This window comes from Anneissia japonica, unplaced genomic scaffold (genome assembly GCF_011630105.1).
Source record: "Anneissia japonica isolate Jap-2015-1 unplaced genomic scaffold, ASM1163010v1 scaffold288126_len377047_cov203, whole genome shotgun sequence".
Taxonomy (NCBI): Eukaryota; Metazoa; Echinodermata; class Crinoidea; order Comatulida; family Comatulidae; genus Anneissia; species Anneissia japonica.
This window is the reverse complement of record NW_022721684.1, coordinates 157,602-177,598: the sequence shown is the minus strand read 5'-3', so window position 1 is coordinate 177,598 and position 19,997 is coordinate 157,602. Positions and strand designations below refer to the sequence as shown.

The 19,997-nt window shown below is 32.3% G+C and overlaps 1 protein-coding gene across 5 annotated transcripts in view; it reads left to right on the top strand.

Moving 5' to 3' along the window:
* The window catches only part of LOC117111731 (sarcospan-like), a 38,868-nt gene extending 20,550 nt beyond the window's left edge, over positions 1-18,318 (top strand). For all 5 annotated transcript variants that reach the window (XM_033254728.1, XM_033254729.1, XM_033254730.1 and 2 more), the window contains 3 exons: positions 755-1,225; positions 13,121-13,207; positions 14,806-18,318. In XM_033254728.1, the coding sequence (XP_033110619.1) occupies positions 812-1,225; positions 13,121-13,207; positions 14,806-15,315 (1,011 nt within the window). In that variant the 5' untranslated portion in view covers positions 755-811 and the 3' untranslated portion in view covers positions 15,316-18,318. The remainder of the gene's footprint in view (positions 1-754; positions 1,226-13,120; positions 13,208-14,805) is intronic.
* Positions 18,319-19,997: the final 1,679 nt, after the last annotated feature.

The window sequence follows — 19,997 nt, the reverse complement described above, 5'->3', positions numbered from 1 at the left end:
ATATATATATATAAACCTTAGTCTTGCTTTAAAGCTATGTTAAATCAGCAGTATCATAAATAGGGAATTAGTACATTGTTCACTACCCAGCTTATAAGGATTCTCAGAAATTGGTTAAATCTAGTTTCTAGAGTAGGAATTTCTACCTTTTGAATCTTGTATGCATTGAGAATAATCATATGTCTACTTTATGATTGGTAAAAGAATGTTGAGTAACAAGTATAGTGTAATGTGTCTGCTATAGACGGAAATCATAAATTTTTGATTATCTGTCCATTTTTGACTGCTATTTGAAAATGATATTTTTATTGTGGTTTTATTTTAATGCTGGTAAATGATATGATGTCGATGACAGTTGTGGTGAATTATTGTATGCTCCTTGTAGGCTATCAATTTTTTTTTTCTTATAGTTTAAATTTATTTGAAAAAAAGCTTGTTTATAATTTTAAAGTATCAAATTATTCTATTTTGAAGTAAAGATCGCTGGTGAGTTTGTGGGTAGTATAACCATATACTGTAGTTCAGTTTGGGTACTACATTGTTGAATTATTTTATTACATCATTTTTTTGTTTAATTTTGTTGTGAAGTACAAGGAGACCTTTGTATTATCTATCTTTATTAAATTATTATTATCATTATTTTGATTAATATTGTTGTTTTTGATTCTTAATATTATTAGTAAAGACCTTCTTTTATTATAAATTATTTTTCTTATTTATTAACCAATAATTATATTGTTTTCTTTAATTCCAGACTCTTGTTCTAGTAAAATGAATAATTGCTGTGCAAGTTGAGATTGGAACATTTAAAATGTATGACAAAGTAGCTCCGGACTGCAATGAATCGAATAGCTCACGGTCAACAGGCCCGCTCTCTCTTCCCCATTTGTCTCGCAGCTCACGTAGCTCGAGCTCACCAGAGCTACGCTTTTGCCAGGAATCTGCTTTGAACCCATTGGTACCGGCTCCTGCTGAAACCACTCCACCACCGCCGAACGAATGTTCAAACTGTAGTAGTTCGCACCAAGTGCATGAACCTTTAAAACGGACTTCAACTTCTTCAGGAACAGAAAAAAAATATGATCTACGGTGTTGTACACTTCCTGTGTGTATCGTAACGCTTCAAATACTTCTTGGATTTATAATTACTACTTTTGGAATTGTAATGTTGCTTATGACTCCGTCTGTTAAACATCGGGATGCCCCTTATTGGGCAGGCGTTTTAGTAAGTTACTATTTTTATCTTCTTAATTGTAAAAATGAGATATCCCAAGCTAATATCTGTATAATGTAAAATAAAGAAAAGGCTCATATAATTACAAAGTACATACTTTGAAAAATAGAGATTATTGGAGATTTTATCTGGTGCCTTGATTGTCTAATTCTTTGGAGTGTATTTGATATTCCCAAGCATATCTACCTACTATTATATAGAACTATATTTATATGTAGAGTAAAACAAAAAGACAAAATTTTATAAAATATACCGTAGTTGTGGGAGAGGCATCTCCTGGTGCATGGGTATTTTCTTTCAGGTACAACTCATCATCTAGGCAAACCTGGAATGGTCACTGCTGTAAAATATGGTAAAACTAAAATAAATAAATAAAACTAAAATATTTTGCTGGGCAACATTCATTATCTTTTCAAATTTTTGTTAAACAAATTTCATTAAACATGAATGAAACCTATTTCTCCTTGCTTTCGGTTGGCACATTGTACCAGACTTGGATGAAAATCTACATGGCAATTTTAATGGATGTGAGTCAACATTCGTTACTTGAAATTAAAGCACTAGATTGCTAGATGGCAGAAACTAATGTTAGTCTTAAAAGCGCTGGAATTAGCATCTGGTAACATGAGCCAACAAATAAATTGTCATTTTCCAATTTAGAGGATCATTATTTTATGGACTAGTAGGTGAAACATACACATCTAGATGTGGATAAGAGACAGGTATAGAGCACTAGAAATTTATAGAATTTATGAAATTATGTGGTATGTCTGAGATTTGATGTCATGTGTTGCTGAAGATGAAATAGTATACAAGCGCTTAATTTATTAAAACACTAGAGATTATATACAGTAGTATGTTATTAGAATTGTGTACCAGAGATGAATTGATACAACAAATTTACTGTATGGCACCCTGTAGATTAAATGTTGTACCAAATATGATTTGGTACAAAGAATTAATTGGCATACTGGAGATTAATAATGTCCCAGAGACTAATTGGTATGAGGGGGTTATGGAACACTGGGGGTTAATTATGGCACACTAAAGAATAAATTGCGCACCAGAATTAAATTGGCACATGGGAGATTAAAGGACACACCAGAGATCAAATGGTTCTCTAGAATGGCACACTGAAGATTAAACAGCACAAAAGAGATTAATGGTGCACCAGAATTTAAATGGCACACTGGACATTAAACAGCTCCTCAGAGATTAAATGGTTCACTAGAATTTAAATGCCGCGCTGGAGATTAAACGGTACACCAGAGATTAAGCGGTGATACCAAATATTAAAATTGTGTACAATGGATCAAGTTTCTAATGAGATATTAAATTGCAAATGAGAGTTTAAATTGCGGATGAGACAGCTCTCACATGCCATTCACATGTAAATAATCTCAACACACGGGAAGTTGTTGAAGACCTGTTTGTAAAATGATAGGTAATCGCATTACATGTGTGTAAAGACATGCTTCTCATAATTAAGGTGCTGATGCTTTATGTTTACAGAGAAATTCCATGTTCAGCTAGCGAAATCAATTTTGTTATGTAAAATGAAATTGTCAAACGAGGTCAATGATTTAAATTTTACGTATAGATAGATTAATGAAAAGGATAATCATGGTGATCTTCAAGTAATTCACATTTTAATTGAGAAGCAATGCCGTCTAATTACATGAAGGTTCTCTTCTGAGTTCAATTTTCTCTTTCTCTCGCATCTGCCTTTTTATCTGAACTGTCATACTGTAATAAGCAGCAAGTATCCGTATATAATAGACAATAGTGTATAACTACTGTATATTCTAAATTCTAAAAAAATATAATTGACACATATAAAAAATTCATATAAATTTATTAATAGAAATTGTTGTCACTGTGATTATAATTCTAGTTGTAATAACTAGTATTAAAATAATATTAGATTTAATTATAAATAAGTATGTGATAGATTATAATGACCATTTTGAAGATAATGTCGCTCAAGATGAAATGATTAATAATATATTTGAAGCAGGTAGCTGTGTGTAATATGGTAGACAGAAATATGCAACTACACAAGTATTTGGTTATGAACTTATTAAATATTACAAACACCGATTGCGGTCAATACCCCTTTATTAGAATTGGTAAAGCAGGTGATACAAAATTATATCATCCCAGGTTGTATTTATTGGTTCGTATGATATTGACATGCAGTGTGAGTATCAATTTTTATTGTCCAATGAATATGAAAATGCAAGGAAATATATTGTTTGGTATTGATATTGTATGTCAATGTTAGACACGACAGTTGTTAAACTTAGGGTTGTTGTTGAATTTTAGATTTAATTTGCTATCAGTTATAGTACGTAGTAAATAAAAACTTGGGTGGGCTGTCTGCTGATGAACATACTTGACAGTGATTTGATTGAGTGGTTGATTGATTGAATGATTGTCAGTTCCATCATGTTACTATATTGTATTTGGATGCAGAATATAAACAATTTTTAAAATGTGATGATAAATAATGATGATGATAATGAGAGGTTGATGCAAATGAAAATAATGCCGATCATGATGTTAATGGCAGATGATGATTATAAGGATGACGACGATGATGAGACGTTGATGCAAATAAAAATAATGCTGATGTTGATGGCTGATGAGGATGAGGATGATGATGGTGATGAGGCTGAAGATGATGATAATAATCAGAAGGAGGATTATTATGGTAAGGGTGGTGATGTTGACAAAAATTATGGTGATGATAATTATGATGACGACGGTGAGACGTTGAAGCAAATGAAATTTAATGCTGATGTTGATGGCTGATGATGATGAGGATAAGGATAATGATGGTGGTAATGAGACTGAAGATGATGATAATCAGAAAGATTATGGTGATGATGAAGATAAGCTGTTGATTGGATTTTAGATAAATGATTTGCCAGAATACTGTGTACGTCTGAAACTGTAGGTGGAAATTGTAAATTTTTTACTTACAGGTAAAAATATTAGGCTGTAAAAATAATGATGAATTTATGATTTATAGTCACTTTTACAGTAAGCTAGAGTGCCTGCATCTATATAGTCAGTTTTTGAATCTCAGATTGTATCAACATTTGCAATGCAGTTACTGTATTTTAGTGTGTTTGTGTATAATGGAAATATAATAAATTCAAATCAGTAGTATTATCATAATGTCCACAACATAATAATTCCAAATAAGGACTTTATACATGATTATTCAAGCTTATAAATTAGCTTAAAATGAAAATATGGCAATCCAAATGCTTCGCTGTATATACAGCAGCGTAGAGTAGGTAAACAGATATTTAAATACTGTAATTAGAAAATTCCAGCAGTATACAGGCTTGATTAAACAGTGTTCTCATCTAAATGGAGATTTACTGTATATTCAAATTCTTATGAACAGTAGATCACTGTATGGAGGTATAACTACTAATTAAAAAATTCCTGCAATATAGATTTATTAGCTATCAAGGAGCATATGACTATTACCTATTCCGTAATTGATGGACGTGTCAGTGACCCTACGAGGCATTGTGAAAGATGCTTTTAAATACCGTCATTAATATTCTTAATAATTAACAGCCTAGTCAACATGTGTTGTATTATGCTACAGTTCATATTAGGAAAATGGATTAGCATAATAGAGTATTGTAGTTAAAAAATTGATAGGGAATTTGACTTGTAATCCAGTCAACCTTCTATTCAGGTGATATTCTGCAATTTTGTAATTAACATGCCCGTTGTTTAATTGTGTACAGTTATATAATGGAAGCACATGAACTGTTTATCATTAATCATTTTAATGCATATTCTGAGAAAAATTCTGTAATTTATGTTTACATTTCTATAATTATCATTACGTAATAGAGTACAACATACAGCATCACTTTACCATAATTTATATCGTATTACTGTGTTTGATTGTTTAAATTGTTTTATTTGTTTATCTTTATTTGTGATTTTTTTTTTTATTTATTCAAATGTATTTAACAAGGATGACCTACTGTAACAGCAGTGATGACTTTCTTTATTCAATTTATTGTGTCTTATCAAAAACATCACAAAACAGATGCAAAAGGACAGGATCCACAGACTCGATGTCCAAACTAAGGGAAACGCCCTGGATGAAAAATATCAAAATACATCAAAAATACACATGAACTCATCAATACTATAAAAATTTATAAATTCTTGACATAATAATTTAGAAAAAAAAAATAATAATAAAGGGACCCTCTACAAAAAAACAACAATATTAATTTGAAAATACAGACTAGTAAAGTGGTGCACCTTGTTATTTGCATTTTTCACTTTATTGTTTAGCGCTAAACCCTGATTACATACTCAGCGTGTGTCTATGTATAATGAAGTATGTATGTTGATTACGAATGAATGGTACACTCCTCGGTGAAACATTTTCGAAAGTGCACAGCTTGTTGAATCACAATACATTAAGATGCAATCAGAAAAGGATTTGATGGGGGTATATGGCGTAGTTCGTTCTAAAGAACGGAATCACAGCAAATGCGACGGCACGCTGTCCATATGTTATGCGTTAATTGTTACAGAAAGGAGATTTTGAGTAGACTAGAAAACTGACTGGGCGAAATGAGAAACTCATGGAGGTTGGTTGAAATGGACAGCTTTAAATGTCAAAAGAAGTATTATAAAGACATTTGCTCGTATGGCCACTGTAATAATGCAAAGCGCCTTGGCAGTGTTCACTGTAGACTGTAAGACTAACTATTATTATTATTACATCGCATATCTATCGTCACTTCGCAAACATTATACCCTACCAATATAATAATGTATGCTATAAATTTGGTATAGTAAGGAGCTGTAACTCTGTGGTTAACATTTCCCTAGAAATGATATAAAATGCTGTATGCCAGACCAAATTTTTGTCAACGATTTTGTCGTTTTATTATGCTGTTTGCTGCAGTAGCAAATTAAGTACAAAATGGCTTTTGTAGAAGATGAACAAAATACAGATTTTAAAATCATTATTTAATTTAATTTAAATTTGCCTTAAGGTAATTTTTGTTTTCAGGCATTAATGACTCAGTCAGATCCTTATTTTCCAACATTGTCCTCAAAACTTATTTGCTTATACAGTATATTTAAATTACTATTTAAAAAGTCTACTTGGGCCCCCTTACACTTGAATCCGCCCCTGAAAACTATAACCGGGGGGTACGGTAAACATGGCATACTGCAAGCCCACACAAGCACCAGCAAACATTCTGAGACCCCGTGTACTCTGTTTAAAATGCATTTCCTATGAAACAACTTACTATACTGTACTTTAATAATTAGGGTGAGTGTTTGATATCAATTAGCCGGTACGGTTGTAGGCTGACAAAATGTCCAATGTACTATATACACTCGACAAGTTGTGTCAATATATGCCAGTCACTGACTCCAAGTGGTTAATTAACGCTGCCTCATTTGTTTAGACTTGGTGTTGGCAATGTGGGCTTCGAAGTGATGACAAACATGAACGACGTGAGTGAACCTGAGGCATTTCACCTAGTTCACCTAAGTTATAAGTGTATTTTTTAAATGTTCTAATTATGGCATTTGGTATTTATCCTTAAAAATAACGTTGAAATTCTCATATATAATAAACAATTATAAGCGTCCAATGAGACACTATTGTACTAGATCGAAACAATTATTTTTTCCCTGATTGACATTTAACTTTTTACTTCAAAAATCATTAAATTGATTACCAGTCAATTTAAGAGATTATTTAAAGAATATAGTAACAGTTACTTCATCATTTTATGTTCCCACAAACATCATGGTGATTGTTATAGAACTAGAATGTGTAATTATAGCGCTTCACAACATATTGTGTTTTCTCTTTTACTATTTTCTTTTTCTTTTCCATCCTCTTTTCTTTTCCTCTCCATTCTCCTGGCAAATACTCCAATATAAATTTGTGTTTTTTTTTTTGTGATGGCTCAACTATTATATCTACATGTGTATCTGCTTGCTGCTGAGGTCTGTAAAATCTTAATAGGAGTATTCCTATATTTCTAGAATAGTGATATGGACAAAAAAACCAGCTCTTCATGAGGCACGATAAGAAAGAGACATTTAAGTAGGCAGACCTCACAAGCTTTTTTTGTCTTTGTTTTGGTTGTGGTCGGAAGACCAATATTTTTGGACACTGCATATGAATTAGATTTATCTGTGAAGGTGGCTTGTCAAAGCAAAAAGAAGGGTCTTTTGCCTTTCAGACTGCACTTGAGAGAAAGAATTTAAAATTATTATTTTATTTATTAATTTTTATTTATTATAGATCAAATGTAAAATATTAAAAATGAAATAACATTGAAACAGAAAATAGCACCAACAAAAAGGTAGATATTAATGATCAGATGACAACAGAAAGAAGCTTTACTATTAATAATATTTTGACTATTAAGTAGAGAACTGAATACTGAAATGTAATACCAGTGTCCACAATTAGTCGTAATAGTATCACCATTGGACATCTCGCTCTGATTACGTGACGATAATTACTGAATTTTAGCACGGTGTGGGTGATGATAGTAATTACGGTTTTTGACCTCAAAAGGTTGCCCTTGGTTGATCTGATCTAATTGGTATCGTGAATAATCAGACGTAAATAGCAATCTGTATTAGCCTGATAGAACATCGGTCCATTGAGATCCTTCCAGCATGCTACTTGAGATACATTTACTCAATTTGATGTTCTCTTCTTATGTGTAATTATAGCTTCACGAAAACATTAAATACATTCACTTTATATCTAGCTTCAATGAAATATAATGTGTATCAAAGTCTAATGATACAATGTAAATTTAATAATTAAACTATTTGACCAAAGAATTGATGGATGGATGGGTGAATAAATATAGAAAAATCATGAATGGGATGAATTAATACTCATGAAGGTCTACATTGGGTGGTCAATTGGGGCCCTCACAGCGTCATACGGCCGTCGGGGCGGAGTGAGTGAGTGAGTCTAATAATGTGTACAGAGTTACTGTATGAGTGGTGTATCCAGGATTTTGAAAAGGGGGTTGCTGAATAGAAATATTACATCCGATAACTTTACGGGTGAAAAACTAGGGGTGAAGAATTAGTGGCTGTGACTACACCATATACTGGTTGTAAACGTAACTTATTTCTACATTTATTTCTATTAATTTACTAATATTATTTTTTTTAACGTTTTAACAAAAATGGGAGTCCCTGGGCACTGTGAAAACCTCCCTGATTATGCCACTGTGTATATTATATGAATGTTAATATCCCAATACAGTAAGTAATGATAATGATGATGATGATGGCGATGTTAGTATTATACAAAGCTCAAGCGTTACTACAAATATATAGGAAGCACTAGTGTTCAGTGTAACAAAATGTCAAGTTGGGCAAAACATCTTTCCTATTAAGTATGCTGACATAGACTCACTATAGGAGATGTTAAGTACACAGAAAACACATCAAGGTAATACATACAATAGTTACATTTACTATAGTAATTGACAGCATCTATCTCCTTACAGAGTAATGAAAATAGCATCAGAGTTTGTCATGGCAAGACTTAATTCAGTGATTCTACTTTTTCTTGACATTTAAGTAGGTAAAGGTCACACAGTTAGATGACCTTCGATGTAGACTTGGTTAATACATGATGAAAAAAAATGCACACAATCTATATTAATTACTTAATATATCATATGTGAAAAGTCTTGTTAGTCTATTTAATTCCAATTTATTTCGTCTTTAAAATGTCATCTCGCACTCCAGTTAATACAGTATAGTATGTAGCATACTAGAAATGCATCGCCTCAGTAAAATCTAACAGCTTATTATGGATATTGATATTATATCTTTAAAATAATAATTATTATGTTTTAGTATCAATTATTTTTTTTTTTTGATACAGTAACGTTTTCATAATTAACTAGTGTTCTAATTAATTATTACAGTACTAAAAAAGTTTTAAAAAAATTAAAAGTGATGAAATTATACAAAGGATAGACATAAGTCATAATACTTTGTATGGTCCATTCATTTATATAAAGAGACAGATATATGAGAGAGAGAGAGAGAGAGAGAGAGAGAAATATATATATATAGAAAAGTAATTTCAACTGGTATACTGTACAGTTACAAACTTTAACAACATCGGCAAAAGCATAACATCTATATTAGTAAACAATTAAGGTATCCTTTGGTTCATTGAATATGCAGCCTTTAGCATAACTTTATCAAAAGGTTTCTGATATCTTGCTCTGACCTCCTTGCTATGGCATTCTTAATATAACTTTTGATTTATCAAACATATACCAATAGGTAACTTGATAATGGTATAAATCAATCAGTCAAATTATTTTAGTGATTATCAATCAAGTAATCCCTTCAAATTATTCCTATATTCAATCAGTCAATTTCAGACTAATGTCCTAAATGTAATAAGTCAAATACCTCAACTCTACACACTGTAATCTATCACTGTAGGTTTACCATTCAATAAATTTATTTGGCATTATAAGAAAATAAAGCTTTTACCAGGGCGACTAAGGAATCACACCATAGATAATGAGCTGTGTAATAACTAACGTCGTAATATCAGGCTTAAAGTTAAAGATACCCAAATCTATAAGGCCAAGTAAAAAAAAAACAAAGTAGTTTCTTGTCCTAATATTTTGAAAAAAAGAGAATGAGGGTATTTTAAAATTTTTTTTTACTCCGAGATGGCAAATTCAAGATGGTCAATGGGGAACAGCTACTACTTTCTCACTTTGACCAAGTAGACACATTGAAAGCAAATAAAAGAAGCACTAGACATGATTCATACCATATGTATCCCCAACCTGCAAACGATCCAGAGAGGAATGTAATTTTTGCCAGATTTTCGTACATTTTGTAAAATAAAGGAAATAAAAAATTTTTTTAAAGTAAAATTTGTGATTGTGACTTTAAACCACAATAATGGGGATTGGAAATCACAATAAACTTTGTTTGGATCAGCAAATTAATATTTTTAGGTGTACGACCTCGCTGTGGTATCAGACAAGGTGGGGGGAGGGGTCTGGTTATCCATGCTTTTCCAAATTTTCCCCACACCCGCATTTGCGCTGCCTCTGTTTATAAGCGATATTAGTATTGAGTACGTCATTGATAAAATTAAAGTAATATATTATTGAGGGAAAGCTGACGATAAAGTCTGTAATGAAAACGAATTACCACCCTTAATTAATGGATGTTGACAATAATGGAGTATAGAAGCGTATCAGAAATGCCTCATGACATAATTAGGACATCTAGCGTAAGATCTAAGACGCATAATACGTAGCGACTTTGTTTATATTGCGATCCAGCCAGGATGGTTGGAGCTGTTAGCTGTGTTTATTTTGATTGGTCAAGTACAAGTTACTAGTGACGTGTGTTGACAGGCTCATTATTGTTTAATTATGAGTTTGATGATTGATTGATTGATTGATTGATAAGGAAATTAGCGTACCAAAGGTATGAACGAAATTCTGAGGGTTTGTAACTACAGAACAGTGTTTGTAATTACAGTTCTGACTTAGTTATTTAGTGATTAAGTTTCCCTAAAGTACGCTGTCACTACATTACGGTACCATTTGTTACCTCTTCTTTACCGAGCAACTAAAACTCAAGCGGTCAATACGTCCGAGTGCTTTTACAGTTTATAACTGATGTATCAAATTTCAAAATCATAATCATTTCTAATTAAAAACGTAATAAAAACATGAAAAGTCATCATGTACAGGCTGGAGTGGATCCAGAGATATCTGAAAGGGGGCCCTGGGCCCCTGAATGTTGGGCCGGTTGAGAGAACACTACCCTAGGGGTCCGGGGAAATTCCCCCGCGAAATGTTGGTGTTCTAGATGCCCGACAATAGCAGTTTTTTCTATTTTTCTTTTCTTTTCTTTTCTTTTTTTTTTGTTGCTTTCCAAAGGGGGAGGGGGCCGGGGCCGGCCAAGCTTCCCCCTAAATCCGCCCCTGACAGTGCATCCAATAATTTGAGACCACTCTAATTCCAGACCACTTTTCAAAGAGTTAAATAACAATCTTCAATCTTTTAACACAAATCTAATCCTAAGTGGAGACCAAATTCGTGACCATCCCATATTTTCAGGTCCCAAACGTGGTCTTGAATTGAAAGGCGAAACTGTATGGTCATCCTATGTATATTGAATGACTGTTGTATAGTTGGTTGTGAAATCATGTACACCTCTGATCTTCAAGTTAATGTGTGGTATAATTACTATTCTTCTGATTGTGACATGCATATTGAATTTATATTTTTATATGAAATGTAAAGAATGAAATAAAAAAGAAATACTTGTTAATTTAAATATAGTGTGCAGTAAGAGACTCAGAGGCTGATATGGTATTTAGAGTAGTTATGTACATTTTTCATATTGTTCATTTAATCTTCAGTCAATTGTAGTTTATACAGTATTCATTATGTTAATTTAATGTTACAAATGCATCAAATTAGCACCAAGGAAGTCATGCTTATTATTATGCTGTAGCAACGATGAGGAATCAATTGCAGTAGCCCAGCTCTGCCCATTATGGACAATATTCGACACACATTATTACCTCCTACAAGTTTTCAGGAGAATCTAAGCCTAGAGATATCCACATCTGGTTTATAGAGCTGCTAGGGTAAATCTAAGCCCACGGCATCTTGCTATAAGGCTGGGGCTAGAGTCGCCTTTTCTCTGTAGGTGCAGATGATGTTTGACACCTTGGTGGGCTCAGCTGAATAGATTGTTGATGTAGTGCATTGTGAATGCCTCTATGTTTGCTGATCCATGGCATATCAATTACATACTTTAATATGTATTGATGAATAAATGACACACGCTGTAAAACAACTATGACTTTTTTTAAGGTTGAATAATAGTTACACTGACAAAGCAGACATCATGAGGAAACTTCAAATGCTAAATATTTTATTCATCAAAATTAATTAAAATATTAAGATATTTATGATTTAACATTTTTTGCTGTGTATATACCTTCATAATACCTTCATGTTTAAATCAGTATTCCAACCTATTAAAATGCTTTCACATATCCCCTATTCTCTCATGTCATTGCCTTGACTTGCAAAGATGTACCATCTTTGTTAAAACCTTACATTAAGAGTGTCATCTATTTTTTTTCAATATGGTAAAACATATTTTCATTTTGATGGACCCCTTCCTCTCCCTAGAAGAGTAAATATAACAATCAGTGTTGTCATTTAATCATTTTTCTACATGCTCTGTAGACCCCTTTTCCCATAGCATATGTTTCTGTCTCTTATACACATCTAGATGTGTATAAGAGACAGTCTTAATGTACTATAGACCAATTCCTAGTAAGTTTTAAATAATTTTGAATTTCATTGAGTGATTAATTGCTTGATTAATTGATAATACACTGAACAAAATCACCACTTCTCAAATGAGCGTATGAAGTGAAATGTTTTTGTGTATATAACAGGGCTGTGGCTAGGTTCTTCAAGGGGGGGGGGTGTGTTCTCTGGACATGAGGTCCAGGGTCAAAGCCATGGTAGGTGTCGGCGAAACCACCAAAGCCAGAGGATTTTTGTGCTTTATGGGGTCTAAATAATGCTATAAAAGCAGATATGTTTGGGAACAACAGTCTGGGTGGCTGGGTGGCTCTGCCGTGCATTAGTTGGGTTGGAGGACTTGTTCAGGAAATTTGAAGGGGGTGTTCGCCAGAAAAGAGGGGGGTTTGCTAAAAAAGGAGGGTACTTCCTGGCCATAAAAACACCCCCTGGCTACTGGCCTGTATAAAGTGGTATATTGATATTGTGAACATTTTTTATTTTTCAGTTGATGATTGCTGGTACTATTGGACTGTACTATAGCGCTATTCAGAATCAAGTGTACTTTGGAAGTCCTAGGGCATTTTTTATTAAGGTATTTTTTTTCTTTCAACTTAACAAAAGGGGGGAGGATCAGACCACCCTCCCCCCCCCTTTTGTTTAAGTTGAAAGAAAAAAGGGAAAGAAAAGAAATTATTAATCACCGAAAAGATCTCAGAGGTTGTTTCCGGGGATCTACAAAACAAGAATTCCCACCGCACCTCCTAGTGTAGTGTTGCCTCTAATTCTCCTCACCCCTCTTTTGGAAACTGCCCCTGCTCTCCTTACCAAATATATTGCCTGTGTAGATCAGATTCAGTGATATATATCAACTAGATCACACTGGTGGCCAAACAGAGAGTGTCAAATGATATAAACTAGAAATAATCTCTAAAAATGAAATGATAGGCTTGACGTACAGTATCCTTTATTCTGGGTAAATTATAAGCTCCAGTGTAACGGTAAATAGACAATGTGACGACTCTCAATGACAGAAATCTACTGCTTAAAATGTATTTCTAATTGGTAATTCATCATTGATAGTGTATGTCACTAGTTACCATAGAAACCTCTCGTTTCTATATCCCTAAAGCTCATTTTATGTAATCTTTGCAATAAAATTATTGAGTATTGTATTCTAAAAGTATTAAGATATAATTTCATATAGATGCAATAATGATGAATAATATTTTGAAGAAAGTGTATTGTCTGCATTAGAGGATTCAAACCTAAGACTTTCCCATTATCAGTTCTATTCAGTAGTTTAGTTGAACTATTGAATGTATAGCTACAATATTTTATTAATATTATATTTTTATTTAATTATAAGGGATACAGTACCATATTTCTAATAACAGCAGTCTTGACTTGCAAAGATGTACCATCTTTGTTAAAACCTTACATTAAGAGTGTCATCTATTTTTTTTCAATATGGTAAAACATATTTTCATTTTGATGGACCCCTTCCTCTCCCTAGAAGAGTAAATATAACAATCAGTGTTGTCATTTAATCATTTTTCTACATGCTCTGTAGACCCCTTTTCCCATAGCATATGTTTTGTTCTCATGAAAATAATAAAAATGTAAACCAATCCGAATAAAAGAATACTGCTGTTCTTCTTTGCAGCTTAATAAAAAAAATTATAATTTTTTAGAAAGACCTCCGCATGTCATTTATTGTAATTTGAAAAAAAATAAAGAATTATGCATCATTGACATTCCCTCTGGCTATTCAGTTCTTAATGATGAATGAGGCTTTTGAAGAATGAGACATGGCTTATAACAAGAATGATCAAAAACCTGAGACTTAATAATTCAGTAGTCTTAAGTGAGGTACAGTAGGGAGATACATTGTAAAAAAATGCCTCTCTACTTAAAATGTCAAGTAATTAACAATATACAGGAAATATTACTTACACTTTATATCGACTATGTAGAAGCGTCAATGCTGTGATCTTATGCTATATAAAAAAATTATAATTTTTGAAACACAATAAGTATTTGTCATTGATGTATTATTATTTTATAGTTTCGAAAAATAATTTTAAGCCACTTTAAATCCTTTTCTTATTCTTCCTTCCTTTTACTGTTCATTTATTCATAGCAAAGGAATATTTTGTAATTCCTACGTTTTTTTTTGGTCTCTTTTTTCAGACTGTGTGCTTTGGGTTATCCTTCTGCTGTGTTTTTATTAATACTATCGCTAGTGCTTTCTGCGGAATACAAGCAAATATTATCGACTCTCTCCATCAAAACTATCCTCACGTCTGCCACACTGACACGGACACAGAAATTGCTGATCGTGATTGTGTATGTACACGCCGCGAGGACAACTTGATTAAACATACGTATTTGTTTGAAAACATCGCTGATTGTCGGAACTTTCTTCTAAATCTGAAAACTTATCTAGTATTTCAATGTTCACTCAATGCAATCGGGGGACTTGCTTGTTTCTTAGTTGTCATTATGATGTGGCGGTCACGTTACATGGATTTCCATTCTGGACTTCGGTTTTATTCGTACAGTGCCAGTATTCCAAATCATCCTTGGGCGGACCGATCAACCCCACCCTACGAAATGTTCCTGATGTCCGAAGCAAACAACAATAACAGTACAAATAGTAATCCCGCATCTCCGCGCCCGAGGACGCAATCCGGAAGATGACAGTGTGAAAATGCGAGTAAGTTGTGAAGTGAAAATCAGATCCAATCATGAACAGGTGGCTATACTGTATGTTATGTTCCGCCTTTGTGACGTGGGGAAGTAAACAGTACTGGTGTAATACAGTCTATAATGTGAGACCAACAAAATTTCACATGACCGTATATCAAAACCGCCACAAAAGTACTCAACTGCTATTATAAAGACCAAATTAATTGACCTGCAGTAATCAGATGTACAGGTGTGGAAGAGACGCCGAGAATCTCCTCACAACGTTAGCAAGATTATCAAGTCGGCTGCTTTCTTTTAATCTTAAATCATGTCTGTTAAATAGTACTCAAGAGATTTGTGGCGATCGTTAAAACGAAAGCGACGCCAACCACACGAAGCAAGAATACCTAAGCTCATTTGAGCTTGTGTTCCACTGCAGGAGACATGTGTCCTTCATGTTTAAAGCGAAGATATTAAGTGAAGATGCCAAACTCATCAATGCTATATGACAGCTAATGGGCTTGCTCCTTGTTCTCTATTATTCGATGTGACTTTTCTATTCCAGAACCCAATAAGTAATCGATATAGCATTTATATACAGTAATAGCTGTTGTAAAGCAAAATCCGATACTGTGCATCCTGAAGTACTCCAGTACACACTAAAAACCATTCTTCGATTACTAAATAAAATAGCAGAAATGTAATTACACTTTGTCTGTTGACAAGGAAGCATCAAGTAAAGAGATATCTAGAAACATTTCTCAACAATTATCTCTATCACTTCGGTATTCATAACATCTATGAATGTTTCAATTTATAATATTTTATGCCTTTTTATTCTCTAGAATGCTCTTTTGCAAAAAACATGGTAGTAGGCAACTTATGAAATACAATAGTAGTGGTCACTATATTATTCTTGCAAAAACCACAAAGTTGATTGATATCTGCATGATTCATATTTTGTAATGTCGATTGTTCAATAGCAGTGTGGTTTAATGCTACAATAGAAAAAAACTGAGCAGTTTCATCACAGTTTACATTACAATACAATACATTTTGGTGTTTAAAACTTTTTTTTATTAAAATACAAATACATATGTAAGACATTCACTTGCACCTTTTTACTGTTAAACCATTATATCCTTAAAGAATGCTTTGCAAACATTTGCACTCCCTCCATCTTACTTATCTCAACAATTGTCTATTTCAAGCTTACTTTAAGAATATTAACATACATAATGTTACAAAATCGCAATCTTTTTCTGAAGTTTCTGCTTTGAACAACAATCAATCCCATACTGTTGAGAGCTTTCCAAATTTCATCTTACAGTTTCAGCTTTGAAAACATCCACCAGAAATTTATTACAAAGGCTCAACAAGAGTGAAGTATTTATTTTTATGTTTTAATCTAATTTTAATTACCGTTAGATTTATTGCAAGGATTTCATTTGTTAATCTCATTTGTTGATATACAAATCACTTTCTGTAGTAATTGTTCACAACTTCTGAAAAAAATGAAAAGATTTAAATGTTCAGGCTGGCAACCATAGGAATTGCTGGAACCCCCTTTTTCCGTTTGAGCGAAAACTGTCTGATAATATAAACCACTCTCAATTCGCATTAAAAAAAATCATCAAGGAGATGATGAAATTCACCATTTACATGCTAGAATTCTGCAGCTTCAAAAGCCCTCCCCCTGACACCCGCGAGAACTTTTCTTCTGGACACACCATGGCGCTTTAAGTATCCTCTAGAACTCCGGTTCTAACATAAAACCTCCTGGTTATGAGTCTGGTGCTGTGGCCATATCTGAGAAGGAAAAAGAGAAAAAAATGTAATCCCCTAGATGATAAACTTTCGCTTCATTTGGCCTTGCAATTGGAATACTGTACACAGTAAATTACTTGGCAATCAAATGCATGGTTTGTAAATGCCAAGGCCTTGCTGTTATCATATGAAATGGCTTCTTCTTTCTTGTATTTGGTCTAAGAATTTTTCATAATATATTGAAATAATAAAAACAGTATTACATTTAAGTACTACTTAATTACTATTGTTATACACAGCCTTTACCATTATTTTTATTGTTCATATAAGTAACTATTATTATTATTGATATATATTTATCAATATATTAAATTTATGAGTAAAAAATGCCAAACAACATAGTCAATCCATTTCAAATTTTACAGGTTTTTAAATTAGGTTTTCACACAAGTTTTAATGTATTTCTTGCTAATTAATATACATAAAATGCAAAGTTAAATTATTAGAATCTAAAGACAGGATAAAGTGTATTTATAACATTCCCACAAATTATTTATAGATTTTTTGTGTAGACTTTACGCAAATAATAATAAGACCTAACAAAATTTCAATGTTTATATTTTGTATTATTTTTTTTTTTACTTTTAGATTACAGTAGAACCCCTACTTTGGGACACCCCAATTCTGGGGACACCCCTATTAAGGGGACACTTTTCCGTGAAACGAGGGGCGATATATCTTTTAACACTGCGGTCAACCCCTATTAAGGGGACACCCCTATTAAAGGGATGGCGACACTTTCTGGGTGTCAAATGGTCAATAAGCCCCTATTAAGGGGGACACTTTATTTTTTTTCTATTGTATCACAACAAATACAACAGTCTCAAAATAAGAAAAATTCACTCAACCTTATATAGTGACACATTTTGTGCAACTTATTAAGGAACTTTCTAACTATTATCACCTTTCTACTGCTGTTTGTCAAGGGCGAGCTTTTGTTAGCCTAATAATAATAATTCTGAATCATGTAAAATAATCCATCTTTCTTTGGTAGTAGTTTGGTGTGTCTAAGTATTTTCATGGGTTGTTGTTTTGCTTGTATCTGTTAAGGTGGTGTTCTATTCTCACCTCTTATTGATTTGATTGAATTTTATATTTTGAGAATTTATACAATTTTGTTGTGGCTTTTATTTTAATTGTTTTGCTATATGTATGAATATACTGTATTGTCCGTTTTAATGAAATTGTTCTATTTCTACTTTCTAGGCCTACTACTTTACTTCTCCGTTCTGGAGGTTTTTTAAATAAAGTGAAATTGAAATTAATTGAAAATGAAATTTAATTTTGAAATTTGAGCAATAAACCAGAATTTTCTCCGCAAATCTTTGGACTGAATATTGGAGTAGTATTCGCCTACTGCATGCGTTAGTTCGTATAAACCAATCTTGTCATTTTTTACCCTTAACCATGGGGATTTATTTTTTTCGTTTTTCCTGCACTTTCATAGGATCCTAAATTCATTCATTAACATTGCATCATGAAACAGTATTTGGGAACATATAAAACTATTGTTTTAGTTACATTTCTGCTGATTTCATATTATAAAGGAATTGTATTTGCATTGCAAATTATTGCTATAAATTAGTTCTAATTCTACTGTAACTAATTATATAAATAAAAATAAAATTATAAAGAAATGTATGTCATCGTTATATGAAAACATGCCAAAAAACCCTATTAAGGGGATAATTTCATGTTTTTTGGTTAGTGTCCCCTGTATAGGGGTACCCCTATTTAGGGGACACCCCTAATAGGGGGACACTCTTTTTGGTCCCGAAGGTGCCCCCTTAATAGGGGTTCTACTGTATGTCTTCCTTTTGATATAATTTATAAAATATTTTAATTAGAAAATGTTACCATTTTGTTTAAGTTTTTAAAGCCTTTGTATTTATTAGGTATTCTACTGCCTATCAATACACATAAGACCATGCAGTGTGTGGGTAGACATGTCTTTTTTTTAGCTTTATAGATACTGAAAAATCAATTATTCATTGTGGGTTGAAGGTAATAATCAAACCAATAAGCTATACCATTCAAAAGCTTATTAAATACATATCTAAAAAAATAATTTTATTTGATTTAATTGCAAATTTTGTCCGGATATTGTGGGCATATGTAGTATATATTTAAAATTGCCAATTGGTTGTGCGTTTTATCATCAGTTATGTTCAAAAATACATTTTTACTTCATTTTATAGATTAAAATTTTTTATTTTGCATTACTTTACTTTGATTTCTTAAATTAACTTTTTAATCTTCAGTTTGTCTTATTTTTTTTTTGATATAGTTTATGCACAATTTTTTTTTTCATTCAATTTGTTTTTGTTAGTCTTTTAAAAATCACATTATGCAATTAATTAATTAATCGCATTTAATAAATAAATTATGTTAATCTTTGGTCAAGTTTAATGTTTCTGAAACGTTCTGGGTAAAAAAGATTTGTTTTTATGATGCTTTATGAATGAAATTTGCTATGGTTCAGAATGATGATTCTTATAGTGGTTAATTTACTATATAAAATATGGTGCAATTAAGTATAACTAATTAAGGATAATTAATTGATGATCAATGATTATATAATGTATATAAATTGTAGAAAATCTTGATATATGTATATGCCAGCATTCAAAAGATTTGATACATATTTATGTAAATGTGTTCATATATATTACATTACAATATAAATTGAAAATATTCAGTTTTATTTCAAAATAATATTTATATAAATATATGTGTATATCACATATGCAATGCATGTACAAATATGTATATGCTGAGTACTGAAGCATTTGTAAATATATAATATTCATAAATGTAAATATATAATACATACATAAAGTATGTTGAAGGTGTGTCTATTTCTACCT